Here is a 14,068-nt window from a genome sequence, read left to right on the forward strand (position 1 = left end):
TCTATTCACTAAAACTCTTGAAAATGACTTGTTTGTATGCCAAATCTATGTTGATGATATTATATTTGGGTCTACTAACGAGTCTACATGTGAAGAATTTAGTAGGATCATGACACAAAAGTTCGAGATGTCTATGATGGGGGAGTTGAAGTACTTCTTGGGATTTCAAGTGAAGCAACTCCAGGAAGGCACCTTCCTTAGCCAAACGAAGTATACTCAAGATATTCTAAACAAGTTTGGAATGAAGGATGTCAAACCCATCAAGACACCCATGGGAACTAATGGGCATCTCGACCTCGACACGGGAGGTAAGTCCGTGGATCAAAAGGTATACCGGTCGATGATAGGTTCTTTACTCTATTTATGTGCATCTCGACCGGATATTATGCTTTCCGTATGCATGTGTGCAAGATTCCAAGCCGACCCTAAGGAAGCTCACCTTACGGCCGTAAAACGAATCTTGAGATATTTGGCTTACACTCCTAAGTTTGGGCTTTGGTATCCTAGGGGATCCACATTTGATTTGATTGGTTATTCGGATGCCGATTGGGCGGGGTGTAAAATCAATAGAAAGAGCACATCGGGGACTTGCCAGTTCTTGGGAAGATCCTTGGTGTCTTGGGCTTCAAAGAAGCAAAATTCGGTTGCTCTTTCCACCGCCGAAGCCGAGTACATTGCCGCAGGCCATTGTTGCGCGCAATTGCTTTGGATGAGGCAAACCCTGCGGGACTACGGTTACAAATTAACCAAAGTCCCTTTGCTATGTGATAATGAGAGTGCAATCAAGATGGCGGATAATCCCGTCGAGCATAGCCGCACTAAACACATAGCCATTCGGTATCATTTTCTTAGGGATCACCAACAAAAGGGAGATATCGAGATTTCTTACATTAATACTAAAGATCAATTAGCCGATATCTTTACCAAGCCTCTTGATGAACAAACTTTTAACAAACTTAGGCATGAGCTAAATATTCTTGATTCTAGGAACTTCTTTTGTTGATTTGCACACATAGCTCATTTTGTATACCTTTGATCATATCTCCTTCATATACTATGACTAATATGTTTTCAAGTCTATTTAAAACCAAGTCATAGGTGTATTGAAAGGGAATTGGAGTTTTCGGCAGAGACAAAGGCTTCCACTCCGTAACTCATCCCTCGCCGTCACTCCAAGTCACTCTCCATTCTTGGGGGAGAAAGCATGAGCACCAAGCAAAAGGACTTCGTCTTTGGTATAATCTTAACTCATTTATTTATGACCAAAGGGGAAGAAAGGACTTAGAGGGCTCTAATGATTCCGTTTTTGTCGATTCATGCCAAAGGGGGAGAAAGTAAGAGCCCAAAGCAAAAGGACCGCACCACCACCAATTTCAAAAACTTTGTGTTTCCAAGAATATTATCCATTGGTATCCTATTGTGTTCAAAAGGGGGAGAAAGTAGTATTTCAAAAATGATATATCAAAACCCTCTTGAACACTAAGAGGAGGATCTCATTTAGGGGGAGTTTTGTTTAGTCAAAGAAGAAGCATTTGAAACAGGGGGAGAAAATTTCAAATCTTGAAAATGCTGTGCAAAATCTTATTCATTTACCTTTGACTATTTGCAAAAGAACTTTGAAAAGGATTTACAAAAGAATTTGCAAAAACAAAACATGTGGTGCAAGCGTGGTCTAAAATGTTAAAAATGAAAGAAACAATCCATGCATATCTTGTAAGTATTTATATTGGCTCAATTCCAAGCAACCTTTGCACTTACATTACGCAAACTAGTTCAATTATGCATCTCTATACTTGCTTTGGTTTGTGTTGGCATCAATCACCAAAAAGGGGGAGATTGAAAGGGAATTAGGCTAACACCTAGTTCCTAGATAATTTTGGTGGTTGAATTGCCCAACACAAATAATTGGACTAACTAGTTTGCTCTAGTGTATAAGTTACACAGGTGTAACAGGTTCACACTTAGCCAATAAAAAGATCAAGTATTGGATTCAACGAAGGAGCATAGGGGCAACCGAAGGCACCTCTGGTCTGGGGCACCGGACAGTGTCCGGTGCACCACCGGACAGTGTCTGGTGCACCAGAGGACTCCAACTCAAACTTGCCACCTTCGGGAAATTCCAGAGGCGACTCCACTATAATTCACCGGACTGTCCGGTGTACACCGGACATGTCCGGTGCTCCAAGGAAGGATGGCCTCAGGAACTCGCCAGCCTCGGGAATTCACTTCAGCTGCTCCGCTATAATTCACCGGACTGTCCGGTGTGCACCGGACTGTCCGGTGTAACAGCGGAGCAACGGCTATTTCGGCGGCAACGGCTACCTGCGACGCATTAAATGCGCGCGCTGCGCGCGCAGAAGTCAGGCACGCCCATACTGGCGCACCGGACACTGAACAGTACATGTCCGGTGTGCACCGGACATCCAGGCGGGCCCAGAAGTCAGAAGCTCCAACGGTCAGAATCCAACGGCATTGGTGACGTGGCTGGCGCACCGGACATGTTCGGTGTGCACCGGACTGTCCGGTACACCATCGAACAGACAGCCTCACCAAACGGCTAGTTTGGTGGTTGGGGCTATAAATACCCCAACCAACCCACCATTCATAGCATCCAAGTTTTCCACTTCTCAACCACTTACAAGAGCTAGGCATTCAATTCTAGACACACCAAAGAGATCAAATCCTCTCCAATTCCACTCAAGGCTTTAGCGACTAGCGAGAGAGATTTGTCGTGTTCTTTTGAGCTCTTGCGCTTGGATTGCTTCTTTTCTTTCTCACTTGTTCTTGTGATCAAAGTTCCATTGTAATCAAGGCAAGAGGCACCAATTGTGTGGTGGCCCTTGCGGGGAAGTTTTGTTCCCGGCTTTGATTTGAGAAGAGAAGCTCACTCGGTCGGAAGGACCGTTTGAGAGAGGGAAAGGGTTGAAAAAGACCCGGCCATTGTGGCCTCCTCAACGGGGAGTAGGTTTGCGAGAACCGAACCTCGGTAAAACAAATCCGCGTGTCACACTCTCATTTGCTTGCGATTTGTTTTGCGCCCTCTCTCGCGGACTTGTTTTTATTTCTAACGCTAACCCGGCTTGTAGTTGTGTTTACATTTGTAAATTTCAGTTTCGCCCTATTCACCCCCCCTCTAGGCGACTATCAAAGAGGATTCCTCCTTGTGCTTGTGGGCGGACTCCCTTGAGTGTGTTCTCCCCGAGCTTGCGGACTTGTCGTCGGTCCCGATCTCCCTCTTGGCGGATGCTCTCGACATCACTTCGAGTGGTTAGGCTCTAATGAAGCACCGGGCTCCGATACCATTTGAAAGTCGCCTAGAGGGGGGTGAATAGGGCGAATCTAAAATTTACAAACTTTAAGCACAACTACAAGCCGGGGTTAGCGTTAGAAATATAAACGAGTCCGAAAGAGAGGGCGAAAACAAATCACAATCAAATAAGGCGAATTACACGGTGATTTGTTTTACCGAGGTTCGGTTCTTGCAAACCTACTCTCCGTTGAGGTGGTCACAAAGACCGGATCTCTTTCAACCCTTTCCCTCTCTCAAACGGTCACTTAGACCGAGTGAGCTTCTCTTCTCAATCAAACGAGATACTAAGTCCCCACAAGGACCACCACACAATTGGTGTCTCTTGCCTTGGTTACAATTGAGTTGGAATCAAGAAAGAAGGAAGAAGAAAAGCAATCCAAGCGCAAGAGCTCAAATGAACACAAGTATCTCTCTCTCACTAGTCACTATTTGATTGGAATGATCTTTGGACTTGGGAGAGGATTTGATCTCTTGTTTGTGTCTTGTATTGAATGCTATAGCTCTTGTATGAGGTGTGAAGGGTGAAAACTTGGATGCAATGAATGGTGGGTGGTTGGGGGTATTTATAGCCCCAACCACCAAACTAGTCGTTTGGTGGAGCCTGCTGTGGCATGGCGCACCGGACAGTCTGGTGCGCCACCGGACACTGTCCGGTGCGCTAGCCATGTCACCCGACCGTTAGGGTTCGACCGTTGGAGCTTCTGTCTTCTGGGCCACCGGACAGGTCCTGTAGACTGTCCGATGCGCCGTCTGGCGCGTGCTCTGACTTCTGCGCGCGCTGCCGCACGCTGTAGCGCATTTAATGTCTTCTGCAGACGACCGTTGGCGCGAAGTAGCTGTTGCTCCGCTGGCACACCGGACAGTCTGGTGCTACACCGGATAGTTCGGTGAATTATAGCGGAGCGGCTCCTAGAATTCCCGAAGGTGAGCAGTTCGGAGTTGAGTTCCCTGGTGCACCGGACACTGTTCGGTGGCACACCGGACATTCCAGTGCGCCAGACCAGGGCACACTTCGGTTGTCTTTTGCTCTCTTTGTTTGAACTCTTTCTTGGTCTTTTTATTGGTTTATTGTGAACCTTTGGCACCTGTAAAACTTATAGTCTAGAGCAAACTAGTTAGTTGAATTATTTGTGTTGGACAATTCAACCACCAAAATCAATTAGGAAAAGGTGTAAGCCTATTTCCCTTTCACAATGTATGAAAATGTGTTTGCAAGACTTGCATCTTTGATAAAGGTTGGAAAGTTGAAGGTTGTTGAGATTATATGATTGAATCAGGAATTGACAAGAAACTTCTTGTGCTTCTAGGCAATGGTTCTGAGATCTCATAGCACCACGCGATTACCATGCTAAAAGCATTCAGTGAACTTGGTGCTCCACTTCAAGGGTGTATGGGGCATATAGTGTTGCTTTATTTGCCTTGGCATGCTCGGATCATTTTGGAAAGATTTGTTTTATTTGACAGAAATGTATTGTAACCAGCAAAGCCCCAACAATTATTTGAGGTGATTCTTCATAATATCCTTCAGAGAGACAACAAAAATATTATTGAAACCATCCAATGTTTATTATCTCTTGCTGAAAGGACAAATGATACAAGAGTACAAGACCTACTTTTGGGAGCCTTATATTTGCGTTTTATGTAAAAAAATAAAGTGAAATTATGTATAAATGAGTATTCGAACTTTGTTGTTGGCTCCACGTTCACACTCACCTAATCAATAAAAAACATATATTTTGTGTTTTATTAAAACAAAATTTATTCTATGTCATATATAAAAATCGTAGCAATGAACATGACTAGTAGACTTTTATTCATCGGATAAATTTCAAAGTGTTATTCTATGCATGGTCTCATACTTAGTTTCATAGACTTTTATTCATTTGATAAAGACGCAATTATTGAATAAATCTTGAAGCTATGTCTCTTTCGCGTAATCGGGCTATAAATTGTATACTCCACGCCATTTTTTCCAGATCAAAAAAAGCTACAGCCACGGCCAAAGCAGAGCAGGAGCAGGCCGCGCGGAACGAGGGAAGCAGCAGGCCGCTAGACTAGGGAGCGGTCGCCGGCCTCGGCGGCGGAGGGATGGGGCGTGGGGGTGCGGTGATGGAGGACGGCGACAGGGAGGAGGGAAGCTATCCGACGCTGCTGCAGCGGTGGTCCTCGTCGGTGTGGGCCGTCAGCGGCAGCGGGCGCCTGCTGTGGGCGGGCAACGAGGCGTGGCGGGCGCACGTCGGGATGGCCCTCGTCCAGGTCGCCTACGGCGGCTACCACGTCCTCACCAAGTCCGTCCTCAACGTCGGCATGAACCAGATCGTCTTCTGCGTCTACCGCGACCTCGTCGCGCTCGCGCTCCTCGCGCCCATCGCCTTCTTTCGCGAGAGGTCTCCCCGCACGTCCTCCTCATCCAATCCCTTTCCGCTTCGCGCACCACACACCACCGAATTTCACTTCAATCTCCTTTGCTTGCCCAGCAGCAACCTGCTGGGGGAGGAGGGGGGGAAGGCATCTCTTTAGCTTCTTCCCTACTAGTACTAGTGCAGTGTATCTCTCTCACTCACCCATCCCAGGGGATTCCGATTCGTCCCGTAAATTCGGAATCCATTCCGTCCTTGCAGAAACGTGCGGCGCCCGGTGACTCCTCGCCTCCTCGCGTCCTTCGCTCTCCTCGGATTCACTGGGTGATTTTTCCAGCCATCTTTCACTTTTTTTTTTGGTTCCTAATCTTTCACTGTGTAAATCTACATATAGTTTCCATCACCACTAACCCTTGCTGGAGGAACTAATGAAACGGCTTTCTCCTCCTACCTTGCCTGCCGCAGGATCTTCGGGAACCAGCTCCTCTTCCTCCTGGGCCTCGGCTTCACCAACGCCTCCTACGCCGCGGCGTTCCAGCCGGCCATACCGGTGTTCACGTTCCTCCTGGCCGCAATCGTCGGGTAACACTCGGAACCTTCCTTCTCTCGTCTGACAGCCCGAGTCCTTCCTGACATGGACCGACGCCGCCGCCGCCGCAATAAATTCCACACATTTTCCCATCCAATTCCAGCGTCGAGGTGATCAACATCTTCACGAAACACGGGGTCGTCAAAGTCCTCGGCACAGCCGTGTGCGTCTCTGGCGCCGTCCTGATGGTCTTCTACCGAGGCCCATCTCTGATCGGGACCGGAGGCGCGGCCGATGCAACTGCCCTGTCAGTGGTTATTGACCACAGCCATGCCTATAACTATGCTCCTCAGTGGCTGGCCGCGGCCATGCTCCGGAACGGCGTGGAGGCATGGCATCTCGGCGTCGTCTGCCTCATCGGAAACTGCTTCCTGATGGGCGCTTACCTCGTCATCCAGGTGACGCAGACTTGGTGACGCAGACTTGGCAGCACTGGGGTTGGATATATATTTATTGAAATTTCCTTTCTGTTACTGATGGATTGGTGGATGCTTACTACTGTAATCGTATTTTAATATCTACGATGTTCACGCCTGATGCAACAAAATCGCCGTCCTTTTCCTGACGCGACAACCTGCAGGCCCCGGTGCTGATCAAATACCCCGCGAGCTTATCCCTGACCGCCTACTCCTACTCCTTCGCAACCTTGTTCATGGTGGTCACCGGCGCGTTCGCCACCAGTGGGCTCCACGAGTGGGCGCTGACAGCGACCGAGATCTTAGCCATCTTGTACGCTGTAAGTTTCTGAGTTTGATATTAGATTACATTTCGAAATCTCCCTGGTTGTGTAACCTTGCTTCTACCTACCTGCCTGACAGGGAGTCGTTGCGTCCTGCCTGAACTACGCGATCATGACCTGGGCGAACAAGATCCTCGGGCCGTCTCTGGTCGCCCTCTACAACCCACTCCAACCGGCATGCTCTACCTTGCTCTCGACCATGTTTCTTGGAACTCCAATTTACGTTGGAAGGTTCGGCCCTAGTCCCAACTGTATTTTTTATCCTCTAAATTCTGAGCTTGTTGACACCTGTATTTTTACTCGTTTCAGTGTGATTGGGGGACTCTTCATCATCGCTGGCCTTTACCTGGTCACTTGGGCTCGCTACAAAGAGGCTCAGAGCGCTCTGGTAGCCGGTTATCTGCGACCTCTTCTTCTGCCGACCACCAAGGCAGAAGGAAGCTCCTTCAGGGGGCTCCATTGATCCTTTTACACCCCAGGCAGAGAGGCAGATGGATTTTTGCCTCAAGTGTTTCTCTAGGCCAGCGGCGTCAGCAGATTTAGTTTTCATGTCTTTGTTGTATACCAATCTTGCATATATTTGGTTTGTACTTTGCACGGCAGTTTACACGGTAGAGATGGCCAGTACTAGTACCATTTTTTCAAGCATTCAAGCAAGGTTCCATTGTCAGGGAAGAACGGCAGGGCACTGAAGAAAATATCGTATCCTGAACATTGTATTCTGGTGTCCCAATCGGCATTTTTGAAGATGCCCTTTTGGTTGTCCTTTCGACTTCAACACTTGTGTCTGTAAGGCTAGCTGCAGCTGGGTTTAACGTCACCAACGAAAGGTACTTGCCCTGATTGCTTGACCCATTTTGTCTGTCTTCTGAATTTGGGAGCATCCGCATTGTATGCAACGTAGCCGTTCTTACCATATGTATATCAACACCCAAAACTCATGTATACTCGCAAATGATTTATTATTAGTATTATTTTTGCTATGGTTTTTTCCTAACTTGGGCTTATGTTTTGCGTTTGCAGAATATGAATATCATTTTCATGCCTAAGAAGTGAAGCTGCAGTGCGCTAGAGCTATCGTGCTCGTGGCAAGATGAACTATTCTTCTGTGATGATGGAACCTAACCCGTTCCCTGTATTCAAGGGAGAGTCAAAATAATACTCCAAAGTTCACGTACTCGTGTATCAGATTTTGGAACAATTGGACAAAGTAGTCTCGTATTGTGCCCTTTTTGTTCTACTCTTTTTGTTCTACTATATGCGTTTATATCTTCTCTGTTACCTATGCTGTCTGTGCTTCTTTGGGCATTATGCTCCAATAAAAATTCAACTTTGACAGATGTTTTGCCGTCACAATACATTGATTCAATTTGGGCTACTGAGATGGGGAAAAATCCAAAATCCACCAGAGTTTCAAGCACACTCGGGACCGAATTAGGGCTTGTTCGGTTGCGTCTGGATTGAATGAGATTAAATCTCCTATTCAGTTTTGACTAGAGAGATTTAATTTCTTCTAATTCCCTTCCATCTAGACGCAACCGAATATGTTAGGGTGTGTTTGGTTTGAGGTCAAAGTAGAATGAGTCAGGTTGACACTGTTCCCTCAATTTTTTGGCATCACGCCGCCACCAAAAATTACTCTGGTGTTCACCTCGCTTCCATTTAACTCATCCAAACACTATATAAAATGTGGCCATCTCATTCCATCCCTCTTTAGGCTAATCACAGAGGATTTCATGTCCCTATTTCCAAAAATGCCACGTCAATTTTATGAATGAATGAAACACTCTCTCTCAATAGAGAGTTTCATCTCACTATTTCATATGTCAACATACTTCTTAAATGCTGCATATAAATAACCAATAGGATTTACTTAATTATATGAAGATGAAACAAAACACTCTCAGTGAAGGTTTCACACAGTTTCCAAGACCTTGGAAACAAGTTTACGTGGTTTCATCCCCATGAAACCCCATGAAACTCTTCCTTCTTAAATGATGTGACATGTCATCCAAATAGCTGATGTGACAATCTAATTAATACATGAAATACTTCATAAAACCTCCATTGTGATTAGCCTTAGGGCATGTACAGTGGTGTTTAATGTGGGGGCTCTTAAGGTGTTTTAGGGGGTTATTTGCAAAAAAATCTTAGAGCCGTCTCTCCGTGAAGAGACGCCTCTGGCTCGTAAACCAAGTAACAACAGACGCCTCACTTCCCACTGTACGAATTTGTCGTCTGTTCTATCGATCTGATGCTATACAAATACATTTAATTCTGTATTTATTAATAGACTACGTTTATAGACACTCCATTGTACAATAGAGTCTCTTAGTTGTCTCCTGTGCTTGGAGAACCGTTTTTGTGTCTCTCCACTGTACATGCCCTTATATATCCAACCAAACACACCATTAGTGGACAGGTTACGCTAGTCAGGTTCCATCCCTCCTCGTACAACCAACCAAACACACCATTAGGTCACGCTGGTCAGGGTGCTGGATAAAAATGTTCACACCTTAGAGTCTGGCAATAGATAAACGAAGTCATTTATTTCAACCCTTATGATTTATTTTGACCTATCAGTCTGTCAATACATGGTGTTTTGTCTTTTTTTAAGGCGAAGGTACAAAAATAATGCATAGCAAGTACACAAGTATGCCTAGCAATATTGAATGAACCACCACTAAAAACAACGAAAATAATACTCCAAAGACCATGTATCAGATTTTAGAACAATAATACTATGTGTTTCTATTTTCGACGTTGTATGTGCTTCTTTGAGCAGTAGGCTCCGCGATAAAATTCAAATTTGACAGATGTTTTGCCGTCTCAATACGCTGTTTCAATTTGATGGGCAAAATCCGCCAGAGTTTCAAGCACACTTGGGACCGAATCAGTGAACAGGTCACCTCTCCCGGTCAGAGTCAGGGTACATGGATAAAAATGTTCAAACTTTCCAGTTTGGCAATAGATGAACAAAGTATTGTATATGTCTATTGATCCGACCGCAACCTTATCATTTGCATTTCAACTCTATCAGCCTGGCAATACATGGTGTTTTGTTTTTTTTAAGGTGAAGGTACAGAAACAATGCATAGCAAGTACACAAGCAAACAAAACTAGGAAACAACGAAAATGGTACTCCAAAGACCATGCATCAGATTTTAGGACAATTGGTTGCTGGATCCAAAGGCCATACACCAGATTTCCAGGAAAGCACGCAGTTTAAGTATGGCGTTGAAAGCAAATAAAACTGGATAACTTAAATTGCTCAACCATGAGCCGGCAAACAGTATGACATCCAACAAACTAAAAGAGTGCAATTCTTGTCATACCCCCAATGTCTCAAATACCACCAACCATAGTTACCATACTACTGCATTATTGCCTAAAATTGAATGGTCACTTTACAGAAGGCTAAGCTTGCTTGCATGAAGTAGTGTTATACAAGTAAATCCTGAGTGAATCCTGATCACGGAAGCACTAAATTTGCCAAGAAAATGAACAAATGCAGTTACATTGAGGGGGTAACTGTAAGCTTGAGGCTTGGAAGCCTTAAAATCTGTACATCGCTGAAACAACATATCCCAACTTCAAATGACAGTCTCGTGATGCAGCATTGTCTGGAGTACCACTTCTACCCGCGAGCAAACAATTCTCAGGAAGACGACAAAAAACAACGGGTGTAGTCATTAATATGGCGTTACTCCAGCATTTTAAACAAAAGATACACCTTCCCGCCGTTTTATAGTTAATGTTCGTTAGCTCAAAATATAAAAAGAGGGCGGGAGTACATGGTTAATTGGTTATCCGTTATGTTACTCATCTCTCATGAATGCCTTTTGAGAAGTTTGGGTCTAGGAAAATACTAATACCCATGCAAAAAATAGTAAACTTAATCTAGTGACGAACTCAAGACATATACTTAACCATGTGAAGAGGAACTGAAATCGCTACCGATCTCAAGCATTTGCTTATGACTCAAACTAGATAACTACGTTTTATTTCTAGTCACAATACATAAACCAAGAACAATTAAGCCTAACAACTGTCACATGGGTTACAAAGGCAATTGTCCTCGCTAGTTCAAGTGGGCATAAGCAAAGCAGGTGAAGATTTGGGCTAGCCGAGCATATCCGACAATACAAACTATTCATACACAAGACAAGAGAGGATCTGTCTCATGAAACCCTGACAGTATTAAACACCCAACGGCAGACGAAACAATTAGGGAACTTTACTTGCCATTAGAAGAAAGTAAACAAGCAACAGATTCCTGCCATTGTTCAAGGAGACCCGATCGACACTAACATTAACACTAATAGCAGCCGTCGCCGGCATCACGGAGCAGCAGCGACACATGTTTAAGCATGCCAGTGTTGCCGGCGACGAGACTGATATATAGTTGCACATCTATCACGCGAGACATGTATCAGCAATATAACAACGATAAGAAGCAGCAGCAGCAGACTAACAGTACACCGCAGGCCGGAGGGCGGGCGGTACTTTGATTGATTGTAGATCGGGTCGGTGGATGGGATTGAAATCGAAGGGAATTACCCCAGGCAGTCAGGCAGGCAAGCCAGCCAGCTACTTCTTGAGGCTGCCGCGGACCCCGGGCTTGGGCTTGGAGGTGGTGGCCTCGGCGGCGGCGGGGGTGGAGGAGTGCAGGTTGACGAGCTTCTCCGGCTCGAAAGGGAGCTTGGGATGGCGCGCCTCGTGGTGGATCTGCATGGACTTGATGTCGGGCGCCGGGGTGCGGCAGAGCGGGCACGCCAGCTTCGCGTGCCCGCCCTTGTCCTGCCCTAGCCGATCCGCCTGCCCGACCTTGCCGCCGCCCCGGTTCGTCGTCGCCGCGTCGATCTTCGCGGCGATCTCCTTCGCCGTGTGCTTCTTCGGCTTCGCCTTCCCCGTCATGGCCGACGCCTCCTCCTACTCTCGCGCTCTCGCCGCCGCGTCGCCTAACCCTACCTGTGTTTTTGTGTCCTTCGCTGTGAGGGTTTGATGAGGGCCAAGCCGGGGCCGCCAATTATTACCCTCCTGGCTCCTGCGGCCGCACACGGCTCTTCCCCGCGGCGGTAGTCGTCTCGCTTCAGCCGTCGGATCTGGAACGAGCGGTATCCATTGCGTGGGCTCGGATATATTTGGATATATTTTCCGTGTCCTACGATGTCACGTTTGGACATCACAATCCGTATCGATTTTATTAGAATTAGGGCCCCTTTGGCAGGCTCTGGCTTCTCCAAAAATAGCTTTGGCTCTGGCTCACGAGGTGAAGCCACTTCTTTAGATGAGCCAAAGTCATTCTGAAAAATTATTTGGCAAAACGACTTATAGGTTGTTTTTCAGAAAGACCCTTTTTCCGTGTCCTACGATGTCACGTTTGGACATCACAATCCGTATCGATTTTATTAGAATTAGGGCCCCTTTGGCAGGCTCTGGCTTCTTCAAAAATGGCTTTGGCTCTGGCTCACGAGGTGAAGCCACTTCTTTAGATGAGCCAAAGCCATTCTGAAAAATTATTTGGCAAAACGGCTTATAGGTTGTATAGATACTTTTATATGTATAGCTGAAATATCATTATAGAAGACGTGAGCTGGTGGGAGGGCTATTGTGCAAAAATAACGTGAGCTGAAGCCGGGTGAGCCACTTTTTTGGCTCATGCCCTCTAGTTCATTTTGGAAAAGCACTTCACTGGTGAAGCCATTTGAAAAAGAGTTGTTTAGCACAACTTTTACATTAGCCAGAGTCGAAGCTGAAAAATAAGCCCTACCAAAGGGACCCTTAGTTAGTCCTCTAAAGCAGCAGCTAACAACGGCAATGACTGCTATTGATGCAATGCAAGCAGACCTTAGATATAAGAGTCTAAGCGAGAGTTTTGATCTGTTATATTATAATTCAGTCGGTATTTCTTCCGTCCTAAAATATTAGTAGTTGTATCTCTTAATTTTTATATCTATATTCAAATAAATAATTATAAATCTAGACACACATGGAAAATACATATATTAATTATTATAAATCTATTGAAAAGTAAAATAAATTTTAATTTGAGACGGAGAGAGTTTGTTATATTTGATATTTAAAGCTTTCCATCACTAATTTGAGTAGCTTTATAAAAAAAATATTAACGAACAACAGTTTCTTCTTTGATCAGATCTAACAGACTCGTTTGCATCTAAGAACTAATTGCATAGCAGTCATTGCCGCTAACAACTAGTAGTATTTAAAGAATATAGCTAACAATTAGTAGTCTATTAGCTAACCCAAATTAAACCACACAACTAATTTTAGCTACTAACTATTAGTTTTAGAGAGTTTAAAATAGGGTGTTAGTAAAATAAAATTCGTGCCAAATGCTTGCAGGTGTATGCTCGTTCTTGGTCCCATGAAGCCTCCACCAAACGCGTTTCCACTAAACTTATTCGAATCGATAAAAAACATTTTACTTCGATGATGGTAACCAGATGACTATTTTGATGATACGAACAAGCATTTTATGTACGATTTAAAAACTGATGTTAGAGAGATATTGAACAACATGAAAAGGGATAAAACGACAGGTCCTGATGGAATTCCAATTAATATATAAAGATGCCTCGAGGATCTAGTTATAGTATAGCTAACCAAGTTGTTCAACTGTAGAACAAGATGCCAAACTGGTAGAGGAGAAATATATTAGTACTGATCTACAAGAGGGGAGATATTTAAAGTTGTAATAATTATTAGAGAATTAATTTGATGAGCCATAATATGAAGTTATGGAAGAGAGTTATCGAGCATCGTCTGAGAGGTATAATGAGGATCTTTGGAACCAATTTGATTTTATGCCTAAAATAACAACCATGGGAACTATTTTCTTAATAAAACAAGTGATAGCGTAATATAGTGAACAAAGGAAGGATCTACACATGATTTTCATTGACCTGGGGAAGACATATGAAAAAATAAGAATAAATGATGTGTAGTGGGTTTAGACAAACATAAAGTTCAACTGAAATACATTGGACTCATTAAGGACATGTACAATAATATTGAGTACTTTTTGAGTAAGTTCGAATAAGTGACAG

The 14,068-nt window shown here is 44.7% G+C and overlaps 2 protein-coding genes and 1 pseudogene across 3 annotated transcripts; 2 read left to right on the plus strand and 1 right to left on the minus strand.

Moving 5' to 3' along the window:
• Positions 1–4,955, plus strand: part of LOC103631194 (uncharacterized) — a 58,938-nt pseudogene extending 53,983 nt beyond the window's left edge.
• A 347-nt stretch (positions 4,956–5,302) lies between these two features.
• Positions 5,303–8,236, plus strand: LOC100280685 (uncharacterized). Of its 2 annotated transcripts, NM_001153604.2 has the most exons (8): positions 5,303–5,697; positions 5,932–5,994; positions 6,136–6,252; positions 6,363–6,657; positions 6,840–6,995; positions 7,078–7,229; positions 7,308–7,828; positions 8,022–8,236. In NM_001153604.2, exons 1-7 carry the CDS (start codon positions 5,399–5,401, stop codon positions 7,459–7,461), a joined length of 1,236 nt encoding a protein of 411 aa, NP_001147076.2. In that variant the 5' UTR covers positions 5,303–5,398; the 3' UTR covers positions 7,462–7,828; positions 8,022–8,236. The 2 variants fall into 2 exon arrangements, with proteins under 2 accessions (NP_001147076.2, NP_001339104.1); NM_001352175.1 differs by lacking the exon at positions 8,022–8,236 and having other exon boundaries at positions 7,308–7,839.
• Positions 8,237–11,138: 2,902 nt separating this feature from the next.
• Positions 11,139–12,032, minus strand: LOC100192567 (uncharacterized). The gene has a single exon (NM_001137782.2). The coding sequence runs from the start codon at positions 11,913–11,915 to the stop codon at positions 11,589–11,591; it is 327 nt and encodes a 108-aa protein (NP_001131254.1). The 5' UTR covers positions 11,916–12,032; the 3' UTR covers positions 11,139–11,588.
• Positions 12,033–14,068: the final 2,036 nt, after the last annotated feature.

Source organism: Zea mays, chromosome 6 (assembly GCF_902167145.1).
Source record: "Zea mays cultivar B73 chromosome 6, Zm-B73-REFERENCE-NAM-5.0, whole genome shotgun sequence".
NCBI lineage: Eukaryota > Viridiplantae > Streptophyta > Magnoliopsida > Poales > Poaceae > Zea > Zea mays.

Excerpts from the sequence above, each read along its gene's own strand:
- LOC100280685 (NM_001153604.2), top strand. The coding sequence starts at position 5,399 with ATGGGGCGTGGGGGTGCGGTGATGGAGGACGGCGACAGGGAGGAGGGA. Across the intron at positions 5,995-6,135 it reads GCTCTCCTCGGATTCACTGG|GATCTTCGGGAACCAGCTCC; the intron begins GTGATTTTTCCA and ends TGCCTGCCGCAG. Across the intron at positions 6,253-6,362 it reads CTCCTGGCCGCAATCGTCGG|CGTCGAGGTGATCAACATCT; the intron begins GTAACACTCGGA and ends ATCCAATTCCAG.
- LOC100192567 (NM_001137782.2), bottom strand. The coding sequence starts at position 11,915 with ATGACGGGGAAGGCGAAGCCGAAGAAGCACACGGCGAAGGAGATCGCC.